The sequence below is a fragment of the Xiphophorus hellerii genome, chromosome 17 (assembly GCF_003331165.1).
Source record: "Xiphophorus hellerii strain 12219 chromosome 17, Xiphophorus_hellerii-4.1, whole genome shotgun sequence".
In the NCBI taxonomy this organism is placed as follows: domain Eukaryota; kingdom Metazoa; phylum Chordata; class Actinopteri; order Cyprinodontiformes; family Poeciliidae; genus Xiphophorus; species Xiphophorus hellerii.
The window spans coordinates 15,037,486-15,063,618 of NC_045688.1; the positions used below are offsets into that span (position 1 = coordinate 15,037,486).

At 40.1% G+C, this 26,133-nt stretch overlaps 1 protein-coding gene and 1 long non-coding RNA gene across 4 annotated transcripts in view; one reads left to right on the forward strand and one right to left on the reverse strand.

Annotated features, from left to right (window-relative positions):
• The window catches only part of LOC116736364 (proton myo-inositol cotransporter-like), a 63,221-nt gene that overhangs the window by 27,244 nt on the left and 9,844 nt on the right, over window positions 1-26,133 (reverse strand). Inside the window, exons 2-3 of the mRNA XM_032588776.1 lie at window positions 23,368-23,527; window positions 21,264-21,472 (exon numbers count right to left, since the gene is read on the reverse strand). Coding sequence (XP_032444667.1) covers window positions 21,264-21,472; window positions 23,368-23,527 — 369 coding nt within the window. The remainder of the gene's footprint in view (window positions 1-21,263; window positions 21,473-23,367; window positions 23,528-26,133) is intronic.
• Window positions 11,583-26,133, forward strand: part of LOC116736366 (uncharacterized) — a 28,888-nt gene continuing 14,337 nt past the window's right edge. Inside the window, exons 1-2 of one of the 3 annotated variants that reach the window (XR_004342544.1) lie at window positions 16,892-17,116; window positions 22,291-22,436. This is a non-coding gene — a long non-coding RNA (uncharacterized LOC116736366). Of the gene's footprint in view, window positions 11,676-16,891; window positions 17,117-22,290; window positions 22,437-26,133 lie in introns of those variants that run through there. The other 2 variants (XR_004342542.1, XR_004342541.1) reach the window with 2 other exon arrangements.

Below are 26,133 nucleotides of genomic sequence, written 5' to 3' on the forward strand. Positions count from 1 at the left end.
AAACAAGTTACAAAGCATCATTGATCATTGTTCAAAGGTATCAGTCAGGGGAAGGGTACTCAAATAAAAACCTCCCACTACATTGTTTACAGGTGTAATCTTACTGCCATTTTTTTTTTTTTTCAAAATTGATGAAGAAATTTTTTTACTGTAGATTAAAAGTTGACCTTTTAGACTTAATTTAAATTCAAACAAACTAAAAACACTGTAAAATATGGCAGTGGTGGCGTCATGCTCTGGAGTTGATAACTGTTTTTTTTTTTGATAAAGTGGGTGAAATTGAGAAATTGAGAAATTTTGACCTACAGGTGTCTGCAAGAAAAAAAAAATTAAAGAATTTCAACCATGAGCATTTCTCTGAGTCCATCGATACGTCTATACAAACAAAAGAATGACTCAATGAGAGGAGAATTAGAGTTCTGAAATGACTTAGCTGAGTTAAAATGAATGTTTCTAAAATACAAACTCATAATCTGGTGGATTTAGAGAATGTTTAGAAGGTACAGAGAGCTGATGTTGCACAGGTAAGCAGTGGCATGCTGAAAATATCTGGTTTTGTTTTCATAAAAACTGTCATATTCACTTAATTGTTCAATGAAGAAATCTCCAATTATTTGGTTTTCCTTGGAAACACCCAATCCCTTTCCATTCCCAAAACTATGTCGGCAATTAATTTTTGGCGTTGTCAAATGTTTCTTTTAACTCATGCGCCCAGTGCTGTACAGGAACGAATCTGCACGATGGAATAGAGGCAGAATGCAAAGCAGCAAGAACACTGGCGATATTCACAAACACTGAATCCAACGGCGATTTGTAAATCCTGGGTAAATCAGGGAAATTTGGGTCAATCCACGGATCAACGCGTGGTCCAAAGTATCAGCGCGGTATCAGAGGAAATTGAACAATGTCCAATCAAGAGGCCCAGAAACAGGCTTCTCCCATCCGACCCAATCACGACGTCCTGGGGAAGCGAGGGCTTGGAAAGCGACTCCACTTATGTAACAGAGCGGGCTGCAATCAGGGACCGAGTCCCTGCAATCTTCCACCTCGGCCCATCGAATCTACAATAATTATTCTTTCCACATACTCCGTGTCTCCAGCGCTCCTGCTCTTCTTCTGGGCTCCCTCATCAGAGTAAAATCACCACACCGGGCACTCCAGGTCGTCAAGATCAGAACACAAGGTTAGGACTGATGGGGAATAGAAATTAGATCCACCACTGTTGTCTGTGGAGCTGCTGAAGAAGCTAAATAATCCAGAGATTTGGTTGTTTTAACCAGGAATCAGCACTAGGTTAAGCTAACATCTTTTGTGCATTGATTTCAATTGTGAAAATTGTGCTGGGATGAGGGGGGGTTTTTTTGGCCGGATTGAAATCAAGAGTATTTCACAAAACTGCAACGGAAACTTTTTTTGCAACACACGAGTCGCATTGATCAACAACTGGATGTTGCTACTGGCAGAAACGACGAAGAAAACGACAGGAAGTGTTTGGAGGATGATGACGCGGCATAGTTTTTAATGATTTATCGCAGGAACAAACTTATTCACGTGATTTCAAATGTGCTTCTTATTTAATGGAAGCTCCGCAGTTGTAAAATTGTGTTTTTTCAACATTAGGGGAATATCGACATGCTTTTGCACACATTCGTAATGGAAACGCAGCTAGTGTAATTTAAATAAACATGAAATAAAGATCCTAAAATGTATTGTTCAGCATAATTAAAGTCAAGGAAGAAATGTTAGGAAGAAGTCTGCTGCTGGGTTAGCATTGTAGGAGCTCAGAAATCAGTTTCACATATCTATACACACACCTTTCAAACTTACCAAGACTCACACTAGTTTCAGCTGAAATTATGTCTTTAAATTCATATTACTTTTCCAGATATTCAAATATGTAAGAAAAACAGACTGCTATCGGGTTTCCAAGTTCGCTCCACATAAATCAGTGACAATCTAGCCTTTGCTAACAGAGCTTCCAATATCTAAAACATTGTCTGGAAGGCGGATAATCTAATCCGCTAACTATCCAAGACTCCCGTCTGCAGATGCTGGGTAGCAGCTGTGTTTGTCTGAGGGCACGGAGGGGCCAGTGGTTGCCAGGAGCCCAACACCAGTGAGACAGATGGATGGAGCAATTGGCATCGCACATGCAGGAAATATGTGCAGGTGTGGTCTTGGAGCCTGCACTAACACAGCGGGAAAACATGGCGTCACTCGGACACAAAACCAAAAAATGCCGTTGTAGGGTGATGGATCCAACTCTCTCAGTCACACCATTAAACTGCAGATATGTGCAGGGTGCTGTGTTTGGACTCCAATTTCCCAGATTTATAATGGTGGAAGCAAGAAGTTATGTTAGTCATTTAGAAGTTTGGGAAGAGATTATATGCATTTCAATTATGCATTATGGATTTATTCCCCCGAAAGGCAGCATGGATTGTTTAAATAAACACGCTAATTCACTTTTCTAGTACCAGTGGAACACCATAAGCTCATATTGCTCTTAACTGGAGTGTTTGCTGCTAAAAGCAAAGCTAAAGAGTTCACGCAGAGTGTGTTTGGTGAATGTGAAGATGTGGGTGGCGATAAAATTTATGACTAATTCAACCCCAAGGTAGTATCATGATAGCACATTAAGTGGCAACAAAATGTGTTTGCAAAGTCTAATATTATACACATGCAGAGGAAAAAGGTGTGCGAAGACCAAAATAATGTATTTTAAACTTTTTTTCTTTACTTATCCAGACTTTAACCTAAACATTTGAGAGTTTTTACCTACAAGACAACTAAAATTCACACAAGCCTCGTTAATGGAGGTGGTTCCATGTGTTATAAAGGAAGCTCGTTTCAGTCCTTGTATCTGGACGTTGCTTTTTCGGTCACGATTTACATCTCATGATCATAAGTGACGGTAGGAACATTGATGAATTGGTTCAGCTTTTCTGATAGCTCGTCTGGCAGACAGCTATCCAACATCGGCAAAATTCCTCCAGGGACACAGTTGTTCCTCTCCAGATTCACAAATCACTTGTGGACTGGGCAATCAAATCTCCATGGGTCCTTCAGCAGATCAGCAACAGAAAAATTCTAGTCCATTCTTCCACCTCCAGGATGAACGCCACATTGCTACTTTTATGGGTGAATCCACATCAGCCCTGTTTAGTTAATCTTAATCAAACTCTACTTCATTTTCCTAAAATGTCCGATGTGTTTGGGGATGTGTGACCGCACGAACGAACTCTGATGCGGACCGAAAAAGCAGACTCTGGTCCGCCTACAAACCTAAGTCTCGGTTCCGTTGATGTGAACTCTGGTGTGGTCCAAATGAACGCCAAGCAGACCGGAGACCGCTCCAAAAGCAGAAAATAGACTGTAGCACAGGGCATTGTGGGAAAATATAGCCAAAATAAACGAACAAGTCTAGAACTAGTGAAAGAAATGGATTGTGTTAAGAGAAACACTACAACTCCTGAAATCTCACGCCACTCCATTTTTGCTTCCATTTTGTGAGGAAGGAAGTTGAGCTCACGACTTGTTCAGACATTTCTGTGTCGTTTCCTTCAGTGGTTCTTGGTGCAGCACCACTGCAGGCAAGCGCGCTATCAGGTTTTTCAAAGAGTTAAGATCATTTGAAAGTGCGATGAATGAGCAAACGGCACCAACTGAAAATGGAGCAAATGTTGCAACTTTGTGCCCCAATCGAATAGAGTTTACCGGACTATAGAGCAATCAACTCCAACTTTTGGGAATCAATTGGATTCTCCTTTCTGACAATGTAGAGTATGGCTTTAGAAGACGGATGAGAAGTGAGCTTCTTCAGACAGTTGGAGCACACTCCTCTCCAATCCAGGAAGTGCAATACATTTTCTAAAAACTTCAATCTCACTTAAAGAACCAGAAAAATGACTTTCTTTTTGGTGTGACACTAAATGCATCAATCCACAGAGCCAAGGACACGGCTGTTAGGTCCTTGTGTCATTCTGTCTTATTGTTTCTCTCCATCTATGTTGCCACCAATGTTTTATAAAAGGTAGGATAGAAAACAAAATGATTTTAAAAAAGAAGGAAAACACCAAGCATGACTTGACTTGACAGTGTGATCTTTCAGTTTTCAGCTTGAAAAAGTCAGCATCTGCTCATGTAGGTAAGGATCGGCTCATACCAGTGGGAGCGCGGCGATATGTCAAGATCAGAGAAGGTCACGAGAAGAGCTGTCATCCGAGATTTGTCCGCGCCACCAGCTCTGGACGCAAGCCGCTGGCGGCTCATGAGAAGCATCATCACTGGAACTCACTGTGATGCAAAAAGAAGCTATTAGTTTTGCTTCGATAAAATCATATCCGTCTACCATGTGTTGCTGGGGGTGGACACTGCGATCTGCAGCGGTCGCTCGGGTGTCTTCATGAGGCAACAGCCAGAAGGAAGCCACTGCTACTTTGAACTCACACTTTCTACTTCATATCTGCAGTTGTGTTAGTTTTTTCAGTTTGAATGCATACTGTAAGAACTGTTACATCATTCCCAGAGTCAATTTTGCAGAAACTGCAAAAATAAAAGATTTAGTTTGTCTCTTCTTGTAGGGGAGTTTGTTTCAACCCAACTTTTTGGTTTTTTATCTCTATGAAATTTATGGCTGTGTAAAAACAGGAGAAGCATAAAATGTTCTCTCATGGAGTAAAAGTTTGCTTTCATTTCCCTCCCTGCATGCAGAGCTGGTGACGGCAGCAAGGAGGGGATCATGACAGCTCCACCATCGCGCAACTCTCCTTGCTCAATTATTAATGAGCTGCTCAAAGCCTACTGGGAAACAGGCGAGAGAGGAAAGCTTGGACGAAGCAGCTCTCTTTGTTCGCTTCTTGTATGTAGGAATTATTCTCACTGTTGGCTATCAGAAGCACCGAGCTGCGGGCAGAAAACAGTCGTTATTTCTGGGCTGCTTAGGCACACAGTACCAACAGATGTGGACCTTGAAAGATAAGGGATATGAAAACCCAAAAGTAAGCCAAAGTGCTTCAGCACAAAAACAGCTAGGGTGGGCTTGGAGTTTGAACATGCGCCACAAAAACAAACATTTCAGACGTGATCTGCAGTTTTGACTCTACTTAGACTTGCGACTTGGGATTGGAGTCTTAGCAACTGTCTCCTGTCGTTATGGGCAAAAATAAGCTGATTAGTGTAGCTTATTTAAGTATATCTTATCATAGAATATACAGTTACCATTACGGACCATAACTGGTCTGTACAGGGTTTCTGTAGGTTTCACCAACTCAAATTTAAGACATTTTTAAGACTATTATTAATTACATTTAAGACCTGTATCACGACAGAAATTTACAGAAGAAATTTACGCATTTTGCAATGCTCTCTACAGCCTTAACCCCCAGGGTCAATTTTTTTTTTGTAACAGAATGTACCTTACCTCATATAGGTTAGCAACACAAATGACAACATTACTCAGAGTGTTTGAGCCAATGGCAAAGACAAACGTCGTCAAAGTCATGCAATTGGCAACAGATGCAAAAAAGTCTAGTTAGTTCGGTTTACTCTGTGCTAGCCAGCTAATTTGCTATATGCTAGCTAACTATGTACAAAGCTAGCTAGCAAGGGTATATTAGTTGCTAGTCAGCAGTAGCCTCAACCGACTTGAATATGTCTGTGTGTGACTCAAACTTTTACTTGACAGAAAATGACTGCAAGAAATAAAAAATAAAAAAACTATATAGGATACACTAGATTAAATATTCCTGCCATGACAAAATGTAAGACCTCTGAATAATACATTTGAAGCCAACCTAATTAGAAAAAACGAGTTTGAAACATTTTAAGGACTTAATTTTAGATACAAAATTTAAGCGTTTTCAAGTCTCCTGTAGTATTTCTCGACAGCGCGCCCATCAATGTTCATATTTACAGGTAGTAAATATGCTAAGTACTTATCATATGTGCTAAGTAATATATTATCTTCCAAAGCGGAGCATTTGATATATTTACCAAGGACAGAACACTTGCGTATATCTAGTGAATATATTTTTCTTATTAATTCTGCTTACAAATACACAGGCTCAATAGAAACTCCACATAAGCTGCAGCTAAAGCTTTTTTTTTTCTTAAACTGAGATGCTAATAAAAAAACATTATTAGCTGTAGCTAAAATGCTCTTGGGATAAAAAAGTAAGATGTGTTTGTGCCTATCGTAATCCATGAAATGTCAGAGAATTGCACATAGAGCTTGGGTCTTATAAATAGCACATGACTAACAGATGTCCTAAGGCTTGCCAGTGGATGGTAACCATGAGCTCTCGCTGCACATAGAGAGTTTTACCAGGAAGATATGATCCAGCAGACATAACCAATCATCTTTCTGTCAGTGGTACAATGAGTAATGCACATGCTACCAAGACCCAACAGCCTGAAAAGTCCTACTTTTCTCTGTCTCTGTTGCTGAATGATAAAAAAAGGGCGTATTTTGAATTTAATTTCCCTTTTGGGATTAATACAGTATTTATTTTTTTTTATGCAAATCATTTTCTGTAGCTTGTCTATTATTTCAATGTTTTGCAAGTTTGGCTGCGTAGGGGGGAAAAAAAAAATTACTCTCAATAAGTTGATCAACTTAAAACATATTTCAAAAAAATCCAACTGCAGTATTTGTTTGAAGTTCTTTCGACCTACTTCTACACGCAGAGTGGTCGTCGTTACTCAGAGTGAGCCACATGAAGCAGACTTTCTGGAGACGACGAGTAACGGCAAACGTGAGTCACTAACGCGGCGCGACAGCTGACGTCGTCACCAGTGACGTTTGCTAAATCCGTCTGTTGCATGAATGCAAGCTGCGACCTACGTTTCAAACGACGAAAAGACGTGTGAAACCAGAAGTGACCCCTGCGCCGTTAATGAAGTGAATGGAGCTTAGAAATGGAAGTAACGCGATGTAAAAATGGAGGAGTGTAAAGACTGGATGAAGAAAAAAAAAAACTGGACTTGCAACAGGAAGACGGGTTGTGGTTCCCGTGGTTCGGGAGGTTGAAAGGGAAACAAAATGTCACGACAAAAAGAAAAGGAAATGAAAGGACAAAAGTAAATAAAAGGAAAGGAAATCCTAAAAAAAAAAAAAAAAACAGCCGCCTATAAATCTTTTTAAATTCTGATTTTCAGGGAATCCAAAGATAACTGTTGTAAACTATAAAAGCGACCTAAAAATCTGCAACTAACTTCTATTTAGCTGTTCTTCAAAGGTGATAAATCATAAACATTACAGTTCATGTCTTCAAACTGCGAGGCAACTGGATCTTTGTGCAGAGTTCTCACAGTCGCTCTCGTCAACGTTTTAAAGCATCGCCTTCCTTTCCTGTGTGCGTCACTCTCACCTCCCGTCTGAAGGGCCCCGAGACCGGCTGAGAGGCTTTCATGCAACGATTGTATCAAGTAATTGTTTTTCACAGAGCAAAGACTCCCAATGTGCTCGAAGGGCTTAGTCAAAGCAAAGCCTCGAGAAGATTAGGTAAACAAACGGATGTATCATCGATCTGTTCGAGCGGAGCAAATAGTTCTGGACAAACTCGGAAGAAAAAAAAAAGAGAGAGAGAGAGAAAGCGACAGATGAGTTGAAAAGTGGGATTTATGAAGAAAACATGAACGATTTTACATAAAACTGAAAGGTGAAAATTGTCCTTTTAAACTTGAAGTAACATTTTATCTATCCATTTCATCACCCTTTGAATAAAGCAAACGCATAAACAAGGCTTAGCTTAATGTACTTTATAAGTTAATGATGAACCTTAGGGTTGTGGTTGTGTGTATTTATTTACACCAAATCATCATATAATACTCTCATGTAGCAGAAAGTGTCTTTTTATTTAGTGCCACGCTTCTGTGTACATAAATATATTATTGTAAGTACTCCACACCAAAGCAGTGCATTAATGCTTAATAATGAAAACGTAAAGAAGCTTAAACAAACACTGTTTTTTTTTTTTTTATCAGTACAGTGAAACAGTAGAGGCTCCTGGTTATTTACGACAATAGCAGAGATTGTTGGATGTATGGAAAGCCAAAGAGTACAAAATTGCCATGCTTCACACTGTCTTTGTGAGAGATAAACTGTTTTAAATACACTACCAGATCGACTTCAGGACTGCACTCATCACCAGGTGCTTAGTAAATTATCACCTTGGACTCCAATGGGGCCTGGCTATGCTAGCTTTGCAAAACAATTGAGAAAGGTAATGGTCATCTTTAGCTCTGTGCATGTTATCAGATAAACATATGGTCGCAGTCTTGCATGCAAAAAAGAATACCCACGTATTTCAATAGCATTTGTTTGGCAACAGAATAGAAAAAAAAGTAAAAGATCATTTCAAAGGCACTCCACACCAAAACAGTGCAAGACTGGCAAAAACAGGGAAGACTTTAAAATCAGCCTGGCTGTTTTTATTCAGCACGATGAAAGCACGACTGTTGGTGTTCAATAAATTGAGTTAAATACGTTAAACATTAGATCCCTAATAGGCATTGAGAACTTGTTAAACGTCCCCCATTGATGATTTAAATAGATTTAAATGAGGTCAGTGCAGGTGGGTGGTGAAGTATATTTGACTTTTTCTGTTTTTAGATATGATGAGGACTGATAGGAAAAGTTAAACCCAGCGATTTACATTTGAAGCAATTATTTGATCCCATTAAGATACGAGTCAAATGTTCCAGCAGCAGGAGCATTGTTCGTTAGGTTCGTTAATTATATCTCACAAAGTTTTGTTCCCCGCACTCGTTTCGGCGTGAAAAAGAAAAATAGGTCAATTATCGAGTTTTTTATCCAAAGGTTTTGACAATTTAAGCAGTTTTACTTTTCACCCTTAGTGTTTTAATATGTAACAAATATGAACACTATAGAAACAAACTCTGATTAACGTATTTTTAACTTTGCTTCAGAAACCAAAGGGTTTGCCTTGCTATGGCAGCTCCAGGTACTGAGATAGAGAACAATAATGAAATCAAAAGAATTTTCTCTCTGGAGCCAACACTGCCACTGTGTCCGTAATCAACACAAGCCGTAGCCTCTGTGCTAGATAGATATATCATCATACACGTGGCAGAGCAGAGACATGAATGATCAACAGCAGGTGTTCTGGCGAAGGAATAGTGAATCGTTGCGTCATGTTGAAGCTCGGTGGCGATAGATTTAATGAGCCATTAGGATTCATGACTCCCCAGAGACTCACCTGCCTGTGGCGTAAATGGCAGGTTGTCTTCTGGACGGAGACGAACGAGCTGAGGGGATTTCAAACACTTAGAAATGAGAGCAGAGAGGTCAGAGAGGTCAGAGGGGGCACAAATGCTGCGCTTAGCAAACGTGCTGATAATTCACGTTATTTTCAGATTGATGTTTCTTTTTTTTTTTATCTTAAAGATTGTTTCATGAGGAAAAGAAAACCCTTAGCACAACCTGACCAGCCAGCTTCGTGTCAGTATCGTAACATTATGACCGCCGGTGAAGCCTTTAATAGTCCAGCTGAAGTCCCCCCATCAATCTAGCTAATAGACCGGGGTGCAGGTTTGCTTGAAATCTGTGAGTTTTTCTTGCATTCAGGTATAATGGCTGTGTATGAAAATGGCATCAGAGTATCGACTGAAAGAACAAGGTCAAGATAACCTAGAACTTTCAATGTCATTAGTAAAGAGAGCTTTGTGATAGTCAAGGAAATCCAGCGAGCTCAAGAAAGTTTTGAGCTACAGAGCAGGGCATGTTCGAGTCCATCTGCACTTACTTAGATCTGTTGATGAATTTTGTACATCTGGCTTTGCTTTAAATAGCATATAATTAATCACTTTTTTGTCTTTTTTTTACATACAAAGGTTCCATTATATTCACACGTTTCTAGTACACCAGTAAATCTGACGTACAAGCGACATCCTCTAGCAATACTGACGTATGACCAAGCCGCTTCTGGTGATCCACTGGGGGTTAATTCTTTGCTTCAAAAATGATCTGATGGGACGACTATCACTGTGCTCAAATTGTGCTAAAAGGAGTTAGCCTTTCATCGAAGCTATTCCAACCTAAAATAGCGTTTTAACGCTAGACGTTGCAGCAGCATACAACTCCAACGCTGATGTCAGCATCCACAGTCCACATTTCTAATGAAGAACGGAGCTTTGCACCAATTTGATGGTTGAATAACCTAAATAACAGATTTAGGTTATGTGTATTTATTCAATAATTTAGCAGCCAATGGAGTTTTTTAATTGAAAATTAAAATGTATTGCCTATTTTGGCAATAAATGCTTTTTAGTTAAAATGACATTAATTAATTCATTACAGACTCTGCAATTATTTCACACAAGCAGCTTGATATGTAGATAAAAGAACTCATTAAGAGCCCAGATCCTCATTTAAAGTGCTGCACGCCTCACTAGTTTTACTTAAGGTCAATGAAAAACATAGAATGCTCTACATGAAGCTGAAAATACATAGGAAAACAGCTCTTTCACTGTCAAAACCCTGGGCCAAAAAGCTACAAAAATGTCCTTTCTCCCATTGAAATGAGTCAGAACATGTTATTTGTTGAATATAATTTACAAACCGACAAAAGAGCGTTTGCGCGTCAACTTGTGAGGACAATTTAATCCTGCTTTTACTCTTTATTCCTGGCCATTGTGCTCAGGAAAACTATTAAAGTGCACGCTAAATGCATATGCCTTCTCGGGGTGAGTCACAACCTCACTGTTGTGATCGTATAGAAACCCCAGAGAACATCGTCACAAGTCAAAAGTAGCACTAATTGCCATCAAAGTGAGCCCTGTGATTTCCAGCCAGTGAAAAGCTGCAGTCATGCTGTTAAAAACCCCTTTTGTTGATTCCCTATTGTGAGCCGAGTGTTATTCAAGGCTGAACGCGGAAGATTAAACTTTGAGTTTCAGAAAATGTATGAAGTTATACAATCGGTTACACAACCTTATGTTCTTACCTGATCTTACAAGGTTTTAGTAATTGGCACAGACATTCAGAGAACAATACGTTTTATCGCTCCGAATCCAATGCAAGCCTACTGCCTTCTTGTTTGATGCATCATACAAGTTTCCAGGTTTTCTAGTCTCTTCCGTCAGACACACTTCAAAACTTAACTCCATTTCATCCACCAACGCTCAACTTTATCGCATACAAATCGGTTTGATGTGAACATTGTTCATTCCCGGAACAGGTTACTGTCCGACACAGCGTGCGCGACCGCATTAGTAACAATTGTAGTTATAGTTTTTTGGGGGGGTTTTTTATTCTCTGACCTTCCAGAAAGACAAATGTGGCTTTCTTCAAAATGTTTCAGTTGCGGAAAACTTGGGACAATCATGGTTTAGAAACTAGACATATGTCACACTGCAATCAGCAAAAATAGTTATAATATTCAATGCAATACCTTAAAAGGTGACCTATGGGCTATACAAAATATGTTCGTTAAAAATTTTGCTAATTTCTGCATATTTTGATTTCCTTTTTTAGGGTACTGTCACTTTAAATCCAAACAAGCTACTGCTGGCCACGCCCCCAGCTCAACATTTACACTCAGACGTGAAAATGGCTGCAAACAGATGTGCAACTGTACAACTGTAAATCTTTGAAAAGCAGAACTGGAGCATCCTGCACAACCAACAAAAATACCGTTAGTGGTTTCCGGATGGTAAGTCTACAGCAAAACACTTGTCCTTTTCCAGCAGCCATAGAGCGGTAAAACTCCAGTGGGGTTGCTAGGTAACGGACTGGGCCAGCGGGTCAGTTGCTAGGTGAGCGGCAGTGACTGCTGATTTGTGACGTTGCTCTCCGGAGATTTTTGAAACGACTCGTTTTCCAGACTCCAAGATTCGTTAGCTCAATGCCAAAAATGGGTGATTTTATAAGCAGTTGGGTTGTGAATTTTGCACAATAAGTCCCTTTTAATCTTAGAGTGTTTTTTTTTTTTTCTCGAATCAATATATCAAAATAATGAATAAAACATAGAGATACCCGCATTATAAACTCAATTCTCAACGTACTTTAACAGCAGGAGCAGAAATCAGATTTCTGTAATAAAAATAAATAATAATAAATTGTGTAAAATGTGGTATATTTTTTTCCCCCAACATCACCATATTTACACGGCGAGTTCTTTTGATAGGCAATTTATTTTGCAACATTAAAACCGAGTAGCATCCAGTCCATCAGCAGAGCACTGCCTTATCTTTGAGCTAATTATCGTTAATCAAACTCTGTGTTTAACTTTTTAGCTTACCTGTTTCTTTCTGTTGTAAACAGATAAGCAATCCCGAAGCTCCTCGGCGGTTATTAAGTGGATTGATTTTTCAGCAAAAAGTAATGACCACCGTGACCACTCACACGGCCCGGCTCATGCTTCGGAGATCAATGAAGCCCCCCGCTGCAGGTCATAATTAAACAGCAATAAAACGCTGGATAGCATGAGTGCGGAGTTCAATCCTTGAATACTTGCGTTTGGAGTCGCAGTGAACGAACTAAGGGTGGGACTGAAAGCAATTACTGGAGTGTATAGAAAGAAAAAAATAATAATTCCCTAATCTCCTCTGTTTGCTTTCATCAAAAGCAGCTTGTTCATCCTCCACTAATGTAGCTTCCATAATAAATTCCCAGGTGGGAGCTGGGGTTTTTCATCTTCCTGCACTCTGCCACGCTAACCCTGCCATAAGCTCATTACTGTTCAAAACGGATGGCAAAACGGGTCAACGCGCGTCATTCCCACATGTCTTGTATCAACACATTTCTGCTCCCCTTGTGAACGTAAAGTGCCTCGGAAAGTGTTTTGAACTCGTTAGTTTAACCTTGCGTTGCTCAACAAACCTGTGTGTGTTTCTGTTAGAAATTCAAGTGGGAAACCGACACGAATTAGTTAAGTTTAGATTATATTGAGAACAGTGAAGATTGGATGTGGAAAAGGCAGCTGCTGCCTTCGAAATCTGTCAAATTAAGACACCTAAAGCTCACAAGGTGGCTGGCTCAACCTTCTTTAAAGGTATTTGCTTCATCACGACTTTTTAACCATACAGAATTTCACGAAACACTCAATAATCTTAAATTATTAATGAATAAGAGCGAAAATGAAGGCTTTCGCTAGGGACTAATGCTTAAAAGCTTTTCTGGGCGTTTTTTTTATTTTTCCCTGTGTGTTCTTATGAAAAGGAAGAAAAAAAACGTTGCAAACAATGCTGTAAAATCAATTATTTACGAGTGTGCCGCGGCAACATATGAACAGCCCTCTTTCGCAAGTAACAACGCTGTTCTTTTCAATTATCTGGAAACGGCTGGTCAAAGCAAGTCCAACAGGGCAGCGGCTTGGAGAGGAGATTGCTTTGGAGCACAAATAATGAGAAAGTAATTGCTTTCAAACTGATATGAATAAATATAAATTAAAAAATAGCTCTTAATTTTTCCAACTGTGTGCACCCATAGGCTTCAGTTAGTGTTGTATCTGTACTCCATAGTTTAAGAGGTGAGATTTACTTTCCACCTTAAGCGCATTGCAGCCAGGGCTTTAATTAAAAAAAGGAAGCTTTAGATCAATTTGTGTCCAGTGTTCTGATGGCCCAGTCAAAGTTCAGGCCAGAGAATTTGTTGAAAAATGCGTTTCAAAGTTGCCCTTTATCTCGTCCGACAGCTTGCCACACTTCATCAGATTTTAATAAACCAGCTGTGTCGTTTTTCCTGCAGCTTGCAATTACTGGAGCACTCTTGGTGCTACTTTGTGTTTATCCGGCAATAAATTATGTTGTAGTTTGTGATAAATGAGACTGAATGCGAAGCGGTTCGAGGCGCTGTGAACACTTCTGCACGCCACTGGTTGACCTGACACGGCTTTCAATCGCAAGACAAACATCGGGTGGATCGGCACGTTTTTTCTCTCGGTCTGCTGATTGCGAAGTAGCTCACAACATGGCGGGAGAAATGCCGTGTTTTTTTGGGGGGGGGGGCTCTTTATGAAACGCTCTCGCGTCGCAGCCTTCTCCGTCGCTCAGTGTCTGCGCGTGACCTTTTGTTTTCCTCCAAGAGTCGGTCGCTCGCCGCTTCGTGGAAGAAGAGCGGCTCTGAACAAGCTTTCCGAAGAAATCGATGCGTTCAATAAAGTGCATTACGGGCTTATTGTGACGAACACGCCCGTAGCGCGTCTGACAATTGACCTGAAATGTTTCCTTGGTATTGCTTCTCCGTCATAATTGCTGTCCCAACACCTTCATTTTCCACTTCACTTTCTCTTCATCTCCAGCTTCTCTGCTCCTTTCTTTACCACTTAGTGTGAGAGGCGGCTATTCACGCTCGTCGATTCCAGAGCGGACAGGCGTTGCAATAAAACAGTAAAAGCAGGTGGACGTGTCAAAAACAATAATGTGAGTTAAATAATGAAATATCATTAAAAAAAGAATCAAAGTGTCTCAGACATCTACATTTGGATAGATAGATTTAAATGAAATTAAATATTCCCATTTTTGACCCCTGGAAGATTCCTGCTGCTAATATCAGCTCCTTGACTTGTCGCCATCTTCCATTATGAAATGCTGGAAATTGATCATTGTTAATCTCCAAGGTAAGATGAAAAAGACAGTGTGAAATATTGTTTCCATGGCAACCTGCACACTTTTGTTTTCCCAGCGTATGCCACACACAAACACATTCGTATTCTGCGAGGTTACCGTCAACCTTTCACAGGATTTTGTTTTATACACCAATTTACAGGCAAACCTTTTAGTTTGGTTTAGTGACCGAACCAAAAAAAAAAAAAAGCTAATGTGGAAAAGATAAGCTGATGTTGTCTCACATATGTATACTTTTTTTTTTGTTTTGTTTCATTTCCTCAAAGCAACGTTCTTACGATTGTTCCAAATTAAATGAATGCTAAATTTCAAATTTTCTGACCCTGCAATACAGCTTAAAAGAAGTCTTCATTTTGTCAAAGAAAATAGCAGCACCATGCAGTCTTTTGCTTCAATCCTTGAAAGAAAACATCTTGGAAACGGCAAAGGATTCCAGACTAGAACGCAGATCCATCTCTTGGACACAATAAGTCCATTTTATTTATGCGTTCTCTTTGTATCGTTTATGACTGAGATGCTGCAGAGAGCCGCTGAGCAAAACCTGACGGAGGACAAAGAGTAGAAAGAAGCCTGAGCTAAGAAGTGAAGGGGAAAGAAAAGGAAATTGGATTCATCCCTCAACTAATCAACCTTGACAACAGAGAACAACACGTCTCAGGAAGACATGGCATCTGTGCCGTCCCCGGGGTCGCCACGGGCCACGGCGAAGAGCCGCCTCTTATTACACACACGCTCACAAATAATCACACTCCGATGTGCAAAGGCAGAGCCGGGGCTCTGGTGGGACTCTGTGCGAGTCCAGCGGTCTCGTTTTCGTTTCGGCAGAGTGAGCTGAGCACCAGGAGAAACGCAACAGACACACACACACACACACACACACGCACAACTTATGCTCGGAGTTACTGGTTCACATTTGAGCCAAAAGAATGTTAAAAAAAAAGAAAAAGTTTCACTTTAAAGCATTCTTTGTTTTTGGCATGTCTGTAATTTGACATTTGCTCAGCAGACACATTTTCTCAGCTGACATGTTGCCAACATTCTGGTTCTCCTGATTTTTTTGATTTTTTTTCCGGATTGATGGCGATTGCGGAAATCTGACCTGCTTTACGTTTTCTCCATGATGTTTGGGAATAACAAAAATGATCTCACCAACTCAAACTACGAACAAAAAGCAGAAAAACGTAGGTTAAATTGCACAGTGAAACACCCTTTTCCTACCTGACACAATAGGAGAAGATTACTCCAAATAAAACGTGTCACGACCAAAATGCAGACATGTAGTGGGGATGAATATGGAGGTGTGCAAATTGGAATTGCAAAAACAATTAATTAAATTAATAAATAAACATTTTTTGAGTCACACAACTCACATGTCAGCTGAATGTGTCTGATGTAAATGACGAAGAAAACTATAAGAAGTGGGGGAAAGCAAACTGGCAGACTGAGAGAAGTTGAACTAGAACCAAAATATAGTTGTTTTGTTTTATTTTTGTTTAGCTTATAAATTTGTGTAATATATATACTTAGTGTCCCAATCCACATTCCATTCCAACACCTTCAAAAAGCACAACCAAACAAAAAAAAATTATTCAAACCAACTGTGAAAAGTACAACAGTGCATTAGGGCCAAGAAGAAGAGTTAATTTCCGCCAAAAAAAACTCCATAATTTTGAGATTAATTTCAGAAATTTTCTAGAAAAAACAAGGAATTTTCAGAGTTTGACCAGTTTTTCTTGCTAATGTTTGACTTTTCAAGCTCAAAAGTTCTTTTCAAGAACATTACTGCGATTAATCTCAAAACTTGTGAGTTTATTCAGGCAAATACTTGACTCTTGAAATTTATTTGGTGGAAATTCACTCTTTTTTTTAATCTACAATGTCCCTAACGCGCTGCTGTAGAAAAGAAACACAAGAACAGAATGCACAAAGGAATGAATTCATATGGCAACAACCTATTGCAGTAGCAACTCTTGAGAAATGAATTAATATTTCAAGACATTTTCAACAATAATAAAGAACTCAAAAGTGATACAAAAAAAACACCTGGATGGATTAGTTGATAATGTGAAGCTTTCCTCACAACGGATTAGATGAGCTTTAGAAAGTTGTCTGTGCAAATCTAGTTATGTCCTGCTTCCTTTTTTTTTCTCACAATGGCTTTCTTCACATTTTAAAGAAAATGTTACCTGTTCTTTTAGCCTGACATTTTTATAACAAGGCTTTTACGAAAGGCTGACCTTTGATCTCCCATTATTTGACTTTGCTCGAAATCAGACACAATAAGCAAACAAAGCATAAAACATTAACTGACCTTTTGAATCCACTCATGCCGCTCGGTGTGACTGCGACCCAGTGCAGTTATTTTTCGTTCGGCGCCGTGATGTTCAACGTTCATAAACGTTCCTGTCGCCCCTGCTCTTCGTCTTTACCGCAGCTTTAATGGCTTTTCTGGAACAGTGACACATTTTGACTTTACACGGACGTCAGACGTTTGGGTTGTTTTACAGCGACAGCTGACAAACCTCAGGTAGGGCTCTGTTAGTTGTCATGGTTGCGTGTCGTCACATTAACCTGAATTATTCATGAAATTTGATCTTGTTTTAGTCGAGGGTAAAACCGAAAGTACAAGTTTTCACTAAGCAAAGTGGAAAACGTTAAAAGCAGTCTGTTAAAAGACTTGGCATGAAAAACGTTCATGTTTTGCACCTCAGCTGTCATAAAATAGCGTCTAGCTTGCAAAACCATGTAACCCAAGTTGCAAGTAAATATTTAGTGAAAGTCAAGTTACAAATTAAACTGTTTGGCAGCGTTAAATTGACAAATAATCCAGTGGGCTAATGTTAGCAATAATGCTAAATGGTGAAAGCTAGTTTAGCAATAATTGTAAAACAAACTTATTCATAACGTCTGTCAGATTTAGGTTTAAATTAATCCCTTTTTGATCCACACTTGTCCTTTAAATGGGAGCGATGTTTAGAATTTTGGATTAGCCAGAGGTCTGGCAAGAATTTGAGCAAAACATTCGTCCGTGACGGATCTTTCCATCGCCTCTGATTAGCTTCTTGCACATAGCTCACAGTGTGGCTTTTTTGTTGTTGTTTTTATTAAAGCGTATACATGAGTGGTTCAGAATTAAAGAAACAAGCAATTAAAAGAGAAAGATTTGCTTAAAAAAACTCAAAACAACTAACGGTCAACTGGTCTCCACTTCTAAAGATTTAAAACCTGAATATGTTAGTATTTTCTCATAATCCACAGCGGCAGCCGAAGCTAAGACAGAGAGTGAACATAACAGCCAACAACCAAAATTTTAAAAAAAAAGAAATTAAAAAGCAAAAATAGTTTCAAAAAGCCCACAGAAATCCAAATCACACGTGAAAATAGCTGCAAACAGATGTGACCGTGTGGCTTTGAAAAGCGGAAGTGGAGCCTCCTGTGCAAGCAACAAAGATGTAGAAAGTGGTGTCTGGATTAGTAAATCTACAACAAAACACTTGTCTTCTTTCTCTTTTGGAGCTTGTGATGCAGACTTTTGCTTTTTAGCGATCGAGACACCAGCGCCTTGAGACTTTGCTACTTCGTGACCTCACTGGCTTTCACGTGTCGCATTGTCGCATGTGGCCTTTCGAAGACTACTTCTGGGAGAGCTCCACGATGCGAACACAGCCCATCATCTGGTGGCGGAGGCCGAGCTCTTAGCAGATGGTTTTACAACCTTTTCAAAACTGATAACCATCAACATCTGGCTGTTGGCTTATTGGTAATTTCCTTTTATGCATCTTCACCAAGATGCTGACAAGAGCCAACGTTAATATTTTACTGCTCTTAATTGACAAAAATAAAACAAAAAAATTAACCCCCACATAATGAAAACCTACCATTTTTGCTTTCAAGGTAACTTAATATTTCTTAATATTGAGTTGCCCAAGAAAGAGGAATCTACATACAAGCTGATTCTGGAGGAAAACTTGCTAGAAGGTGCAAAAACTTCATAATGTGGCAACAGTTCACCCATTTTCTCTTCCACTCCATAATAACGCACTACGTTATGTTGGTCTGCTGGATAAAATCCTAGCTAAACCTCTTGAATATTTAGGTTTAAGTGTGAAAACGTTTAAGTGGAAGGTACTGTCTTTTTTCCGCCATTCCTCAAAGACAGACAACCCCAAAAAAAAAAGCATTACCTATCGTAAATGTGTAGGTATTTGTCTGCATGTGATTTGCTTGTGCTGCTGCGTCCTCGGATCAGCTCGTGTGCGGATTATAGAGGGATTACAGGAAGATCAAGATCAGACATGAGTGAAACAAATGTAGGATCAGATAACAAAGCCGCTGTTCTGACAACCAAACGTCTCCAAACGTGCGGCAGATGGAAAGGTCGGCTCACACCAACCCTGAACGTGGAGCACAAAAATCTGTTTACCTTCTGTCCACCAAATCAACATCCATATTATAAATTCATTTCTTTTTGCATTGGTCTAAATCAGGTAGGGCACAAACTTGTTGGATCTGTTATCACTCTAACTTTAACATGGACTCTTTTTGTAACAGAAGTACAACGATGACTAGTGCTGACAAACGGTGTGTTTAATAAGAGAAAAAACAGAAACTGGAAGAATGCTACTCTTACATCTTTTAATATTATGAAACAGAAATCGCAATTAATGTTTATAAAATCAGTGTCGACAAGTCAAAGCTTTGCCCTATTTTATTTATTTATTATTTATCGTTTTTGCAACGCTTCACTCATCTTTCTGAATAAGACTGGGAACTAACTTTTATTATTAACAGATTTTCCAGGCACATAATGCCATTTATAACACAATCAAGTAATTATGTTACCTTCAGTTGTTATAAAAAAGCTGCATCAAATATGACTTAAAAGAAATTTGACTTCGTAATTTAATGCCTTGAAATTGGGCCTCTGTCTCTTTAAAAAAAACTCCTACTCGTTCTGAAACTCCGCCTTCAGGAAGTCATCACAACATGGCTCCTCTATTAACCCTTTAGCAACGTTTTTACCAGCGTTGCACATAGAAGTAGGTCGTATAATGAGCTCAGCAGATATTCCACCAGGTGTTTGCTAATTGCTGCAGGCTAGTCTGAAGTAGTTGAGTGGGAAAGAAAGGTATATTTCTGATGAGGGAATAACATTATAACATGATGTAAAGCTGAAAAAAGTCAATATTACATAATACTGCCCCTTTAAAGCCACTGGACCTCAGATTTTATCAACAAACTTTGGTTGGATTACTTGTAAAGAAAACAATCCTTCTGTGACAATTTTGAAAAAGCTAGAAAAATGACAAATAAACATCAAGTAATCCTGAAACCAGCAGTCAGAGCGCCCTATGACCTACTGCTCAAACTGTGCGACTGCAGAATGATTCTGGGACTGCAGCAGCAGGCAAGTGAATGATTTCATCTTCCTCCAGTAGGAAGGACTTCACGGCTCCACAGGAGGAGAACATAAACAGTCTGATCAGCCTCCACTGTGGACGAAATCAAAGGGATGGAAAAGAGGGCTGCTGTCTTCAAAGTTCAGGGTCCTGACTCAGTCAGATGGGAGTTGTTAATAACAAGCTGAGGACGTCTCTGTGGACTCCTCCAGCACAGTATGCCGGCCTTAGATTCTGGGAGACATCAGCTGCCTTGAAATGACTGTACACTAGATTACTACACCCTTAGAAGGTGATAATGTAGCGCACTTGTGTCAAACTCCAGGCTGAATCGGAACCCGCCATAGCTTTTTATGTGTCCCTCTAGACTCCGAATTACATAAATCGGCTCTTCCAGTTATTCACAAAATGAGTTTATTGCATTTTTTTTTATTTTGTTACACAAAAATGACTGCCAATTCACGCCTGCAGGTGGCCGTATTTCTTATTTTTACAACACTGCCGCCTCAGCCTTACTTTGACGTTCATTTTGGGAACATTTCTTGGAAGTATTTCTAAATGAGCGCCACAAAAATCTGGGATTTTGATTGAAAATCACAAAAACAATCACCAAATCTTGGAGGGACTGATTGATGCGAAAAGATGTTTGAATATTACAATGGCTTGCAAAGGTATTTATACCGCTTCAACTTCTCCATGTTTTGTCAGATTAAATCCACAAAGATAAATATAATTAATTGGAATTTAATGTGAAAGACCAACAAAAGGTGGTTCCACAAAGACCCAAATAGTTTCCTATTTAATAGCATTAAACGACCCATTTAAGTTAAGTAGGTTTAAATAGTGAGAGGAAAAGACAGCGAAGAATGTGTAACAACATCCAACAGCTTAAAAGAAATGTTAAGTTCTGAGTAATAAAAGAAGCTCAGCATAATGAAGGACCTGTGGTGCTGTGGGCCGTTTTCTCCTCCAAGGCCTTTGGGAACCCAGTTCCAGTACTTAGCATCATGACCTCTTTAGGTATTATGTCAGAAAACTTGAGGGCTCATCAAAACATGTAGCTAAATCAGTACAGAAACGGTTAACCAGTCAGTAAATCAGACAGCATGCGTGAGGTGAGCTGCAGACAAGCGAGCTTAAGAAACGACGCTGAACCTGCAATGATCAAAAGAAATCAGAGATTCCTCTGTCTGCATCTCCGACCTGGTGAAATGAAACACCGAGCTCCGTTTGGTGACGTGACGTGACTTTCCGGATCGGAATTGTCAGCCTCACCTCCTCCGCTGTCCTTCTCCTCTTCCTCGACGCTGTTCTTGATGCTGTCGTACTCCTCGTCGATGTTCTGGTTGCCCCGGATCTGGCTGAGCACCCGGCGGGCCTTCTGGGTCAGCCCGCGCTGGATCAGCCAGCGGGGGCTCTCCGGCAGGAAGAGGAACCCGACGAACTGGAGCACGGCGGGGAGCACGGACAGACCCAGCATGTACCTGGACAGAGAGGGAACGCGCGGAATGAGATCTTTGAAAAGGTCTAGCTGGGTGTCTGTTAGCTGTTGGCGTCAGGTGGTTTGACTTATTAAAATTCAACAATAGCACGATTGGTGAGGGTTTATTGAATTTCTGGGCTTCAAAGCTAATTAGGATATTCAAATTTCATTTTGTTTATTCCCTGAACATAATAAGCTAAGCGATTTTGTAGTGGTGAGAGGTTTCCCATTGAAAACTCGCTAAGCCCGGTGGTTGGGCGAAAGGGCAGACATACATCCAGGGGCCCGCCATGTCTTTGAGTTAAAATATGTTTCAGGTTGACAGGACATTTGAAAATATCACTTGATAATTATGTGTTATTGAAAGACTGGAAGATTAATACCTGAACACCAACCATAAAGTCTTAAAAAATGCAAACATTTTAAAAAGACTTAAAGAAATAAGAAATGCTTAGCCTGGTGGGGCACAAGTAAAGCCTGGTGGCCCACCAGGCTTAAAATGTATAATAGGGGAAACCCTGTGGTGTACTGCTTCATGTATTCGTAACTGTAACATTACAGAAATTAGTTTGGTGCATAAAATCCAACTCAGTCGTTACAACTTCCGCAAGTGAAAATCAAAATAACTCCACACCGAAGCAATGCGAGAACGGCTAGTAGGGGCTAACACACAAGACCTTTCGAAGCTCTCTGTCATAGTTCTGTAGAAAGATGAATTAAAGGCTATGCACAGCGTTGAAACAGAGTCACGTCACATGGGTGGTAAATGTTTGAACATTTATCTATTCCTTTACATTTTCTTGATACTGTTCTTTACAGGTTTTAATTTAGGAAAACGTCGAGGCATTACCCAGGTATACACTAGCGAAAGCACTCCACGCCAAAGCAATACCCAAATGGCTGGTCACAGTAAATTCTGGTTGTTTTTATTCAGCACTGTGCCACCTTTTAACTTCAGATGACTGGTGAGCATTTTACTGTTTTTTGATCATGTTGTAGCATTTGTTGTTTGACATTATTGCACCAAAACAGTAATGATGATTCATTCAGCTTGATTATATTCATAACCATGTGAAGGGTTTAATAAATAACATAAGGTACCTATATAGATATACATTTTAACTGATGGGAATGGATTTTTTAATTATCCTTAATGACCAAAATCAGTTTAGTGAAACTCTAGTGATGCTTCTTGGGGTAGGTTGGGTTCAGGAACTGTATAGAATTCGAGCAAAAAAAAAAAAAAAACATTATGTGACAGGAATTTCAAGAAGCTGAGCTGATTAAAATAAAGTGCATATTTAAGGCTTTTCACTCCACTCAGCAGGAAGGCGCGTCATTCAGGAAACATTTCAACTTTCAACTCCGCAAAAGTCATCATCATGCGTGAATCACACCAATCAGACACTTTCTGGACAATTTCCTCAGATCTAAAAAAAAAAAACCGGCTCCTCTTATCTGTAGCATCGCTCATCCTACAAGGCTGTGAAAGGCTTAAAGCTGCATTCAGTCTGACGAAGAAGAGAAGATGAAAACAGGTGATAACCAGATGATGAAGACGCAACAGGACAGATGGTGGAGAGTTGCGTCTTTAATCTGTACAACGCGGCTGCTGTTAGTAAATGTTATGAACTGCTCTGTGCATATGCTGGCATTTAAGCTGAGGCATTTGATAAAAAATGAGAACACAAAGAAGAGAGGAATGTGCTGCTTTCACATCTAACTGCTACTTTAACGACAGATTGAAAAAGTGGCTTTTTTCATCCCGCTTTGCCTCTAAAAGAAGTAGCACGTTGCCATCTAAACGCTAAAGTTTTCATGTGTTGCAGCAACACGTCTCGCCTGAAGTCGCTTGATGTCGTCTCAAAGGCCAGAGAGAGAACATTTGAGTCTGACCTCCATCCGTCACGCCGCATGTAGCTGAAGGCGCCGTCGATGAGGCTGGCGGTAAACTGCCCTCCGGTGATGAAGAGGGTGTTAACGGTCACCAGCTGACCTCGGAGGTGCGGCGGAGAGGCTTCGGCGATGTACACGGGCACCGTCATGGAGGCGATCCCTACACAAGGAGACACAAAGCAGAGGACACGGTTCAGTGGTTCTTGAGAAGAGGGACAAAACAGGTCCTCTGGATGCAGCACAAAATAAAGTTACGTTTGAAACAGAAGGGCTTCTTTTATGTCGTCCCGAATAGGACGACCTGAAAAACCGACATGTTTGGTTTGCGACAATAAAAAGAATTTTTCATACTTACAAAGTTAAGCATAGTGATTAATCACAGTGCTAGAGTGTGATTCATCTGATTACAGCCTTTTGATCGATTGGCAGCGCTAGTTTTAAACTACCTGACCTCTTTTTTATAGGCCTTGAACCTGCACAGCCCTGCTTATTTAACACAACCTTGACTCATACAGTGATCTAAATAGGGAACATTTGGAAAACCAAAGCATTTCTATAAAAAAAATAAAAATAAAAAAATAATCACACGCTATGGTCACATAACGCCCTGAACAGTCCGTAAGACTAATGCTCTCTGCAGCAGGCTTCTCTATTAATAGAGAGCTGGAGCTTTCTACACCCTCCTCCCTCCGTCTCCTCCCCTCTTCTACCTCCTGTCAACACCCTGCCCTAAACTGCCGCCATGACTACGTGGGTAGCCGTTGCCATGGAGACCTCTTCCAGCAGGGGAACCAGCCACACTGTCTCCAAGCTTGCACCGCACTGTGGCAGCTCTAGGAAGGCCAATCAATAACCAAGAGAAGGGCCTATATGCATGAGATTTTTTTTTTTTTTTGGTTTTTGTTAAGTGCTGTTTGAAAACTTCCACGTACAGACCATCAGGAACATTGAGTTAGCAGACAAAAACAAAAAGAAAAGATCCCCAACACCAATGCCGTGTGGTCAAGTTTCAGGATGGTGTTCGGTTACATAAAAACGATAGTTTCCGAGTGAGCCTCTGATTGCACAAACATGATTTTAGCAATTGCGGCCAAGCATTAATCTTTGTTGCTGTCTGATGGCGGAAATCTGAGCTGCAGATCATTATTGGAATGTAATTAAACACTTTAGCACAAAGCCTGTCTGCTCAGGACAACATGGTGGAAATCTGTTCATAAGGTTTAGGAAGACAGCTGAAGATCAGAGACTAAAGTCAACAAGAGTTAGAGCTTAGAATTTAGGAGAATAATCTTGATCTGTCATGTGCATGATAACATATACTGTAGCTACACACAAACCGTGCAGTACCTCAGCAATCAGCTATGTTTTTTATGAAGAAAAATGTGTATGAAGTGCAGTGTTTTCACAACTGATCGTCCGGTAGACTCGGTTAGATTGGTGATCAAAATTGCAACGTTGCTGTTCGCTTTCATTGGCCTTCCTACAGCACTGTGTCACACAAAACAAAACCTTTCGGAAAACCTGTTCAACTCCTCACCTGCAACAAGAATCACTGAAAAATCCTTCCGAAGAAGACACTGAGCACAACTTCCTTCTTCCAATGTTAACAAAAACGCAGTGTCAAATTTTAGCAGTTGTAGGATTTCTCTTTCGTCTTTGGCAAAAAGATCACGAGCCATTTCTCTCGCTAGTGCTAGACTCGCGGGTTTGTTTTGGTTGCATTTACCCAGAAAGCCATGGGTTATAGTCACTTCCTGGTTTTGGAGCGCTCTCCGGTCTGCTTGGCACCTATATCTACATTCAAACCACAGCAGAGTTCACTTCAGTCCTAGGTCTTCAGGCAGACCAGAGTTCACTTTTGTCAGAGTTCGATTGCACATTTGCGGCTCCCCAAACGAACCAGGCTTTCTAGGCAAAGTAGAGCTCGATTAAAGTGGACTAAACCAGGCTAGTGTGAATGCGCCCTATAAAACCCAACATCTTCTGTTCACACATACACGCAGATGCATTCATGTGTTGATCAGGATCACGCTAAATTTGAAACCACAGGCCTACATAAGGTTTTAGGAAATGCCTAAGCCTGTATTTTCTTCTGGGTTACACAACATAGAAAATAGATTTTCTTTTCTTTTCAAATACAACCAAATGATTTCTTTACACCTTTTGACCTCTTTGTCTACAGTTGACAGTTAGTCTGAAAAAGAGGCTTAGTGCTGTGAAAAGGAAAATACTTTTTTCACTCGTCTTTCCTTCCTCTATTAAATTTCAGTCTTGGACAAGCTTTGTAAAAGATCTCAAGCAGATCAGTACACAATCTTGTATTAAAGGACACAATTTTAAACCTATAAAAATATCAGTATTACTTCCAGCTATAATAGTTTTTCTCTCATTCCTAACTTTGTTTCCCTCGGGTACCTTGGATATTAGCAACGAGAAGATGCCCATCGACCAAACAGCTTTATAGCTTCGGTTGATGGCGAACCTCGATATAATGAGAGTTTCTGACCTTCATTTAGCTTTTAAGACACACACAACTGCGAACACACATTGTTTTTTTCCTTATTACCCTCGGCGTGGTGATGGAATTGCTTTGGTAATAAACACATCGCATTAGTCCCGAGTTCTCTGGCATTAGTTTAATTGGCTCTGAACAGAGCCGGCAAACTTTCGCCCTATAAACTGGAAAAAGACTATTTGAATAAGTTCCTTCGTCGGCAGCCAATCACTCTTGACATTTACCCGGATCTGAGTCTCTGATGATTGTTC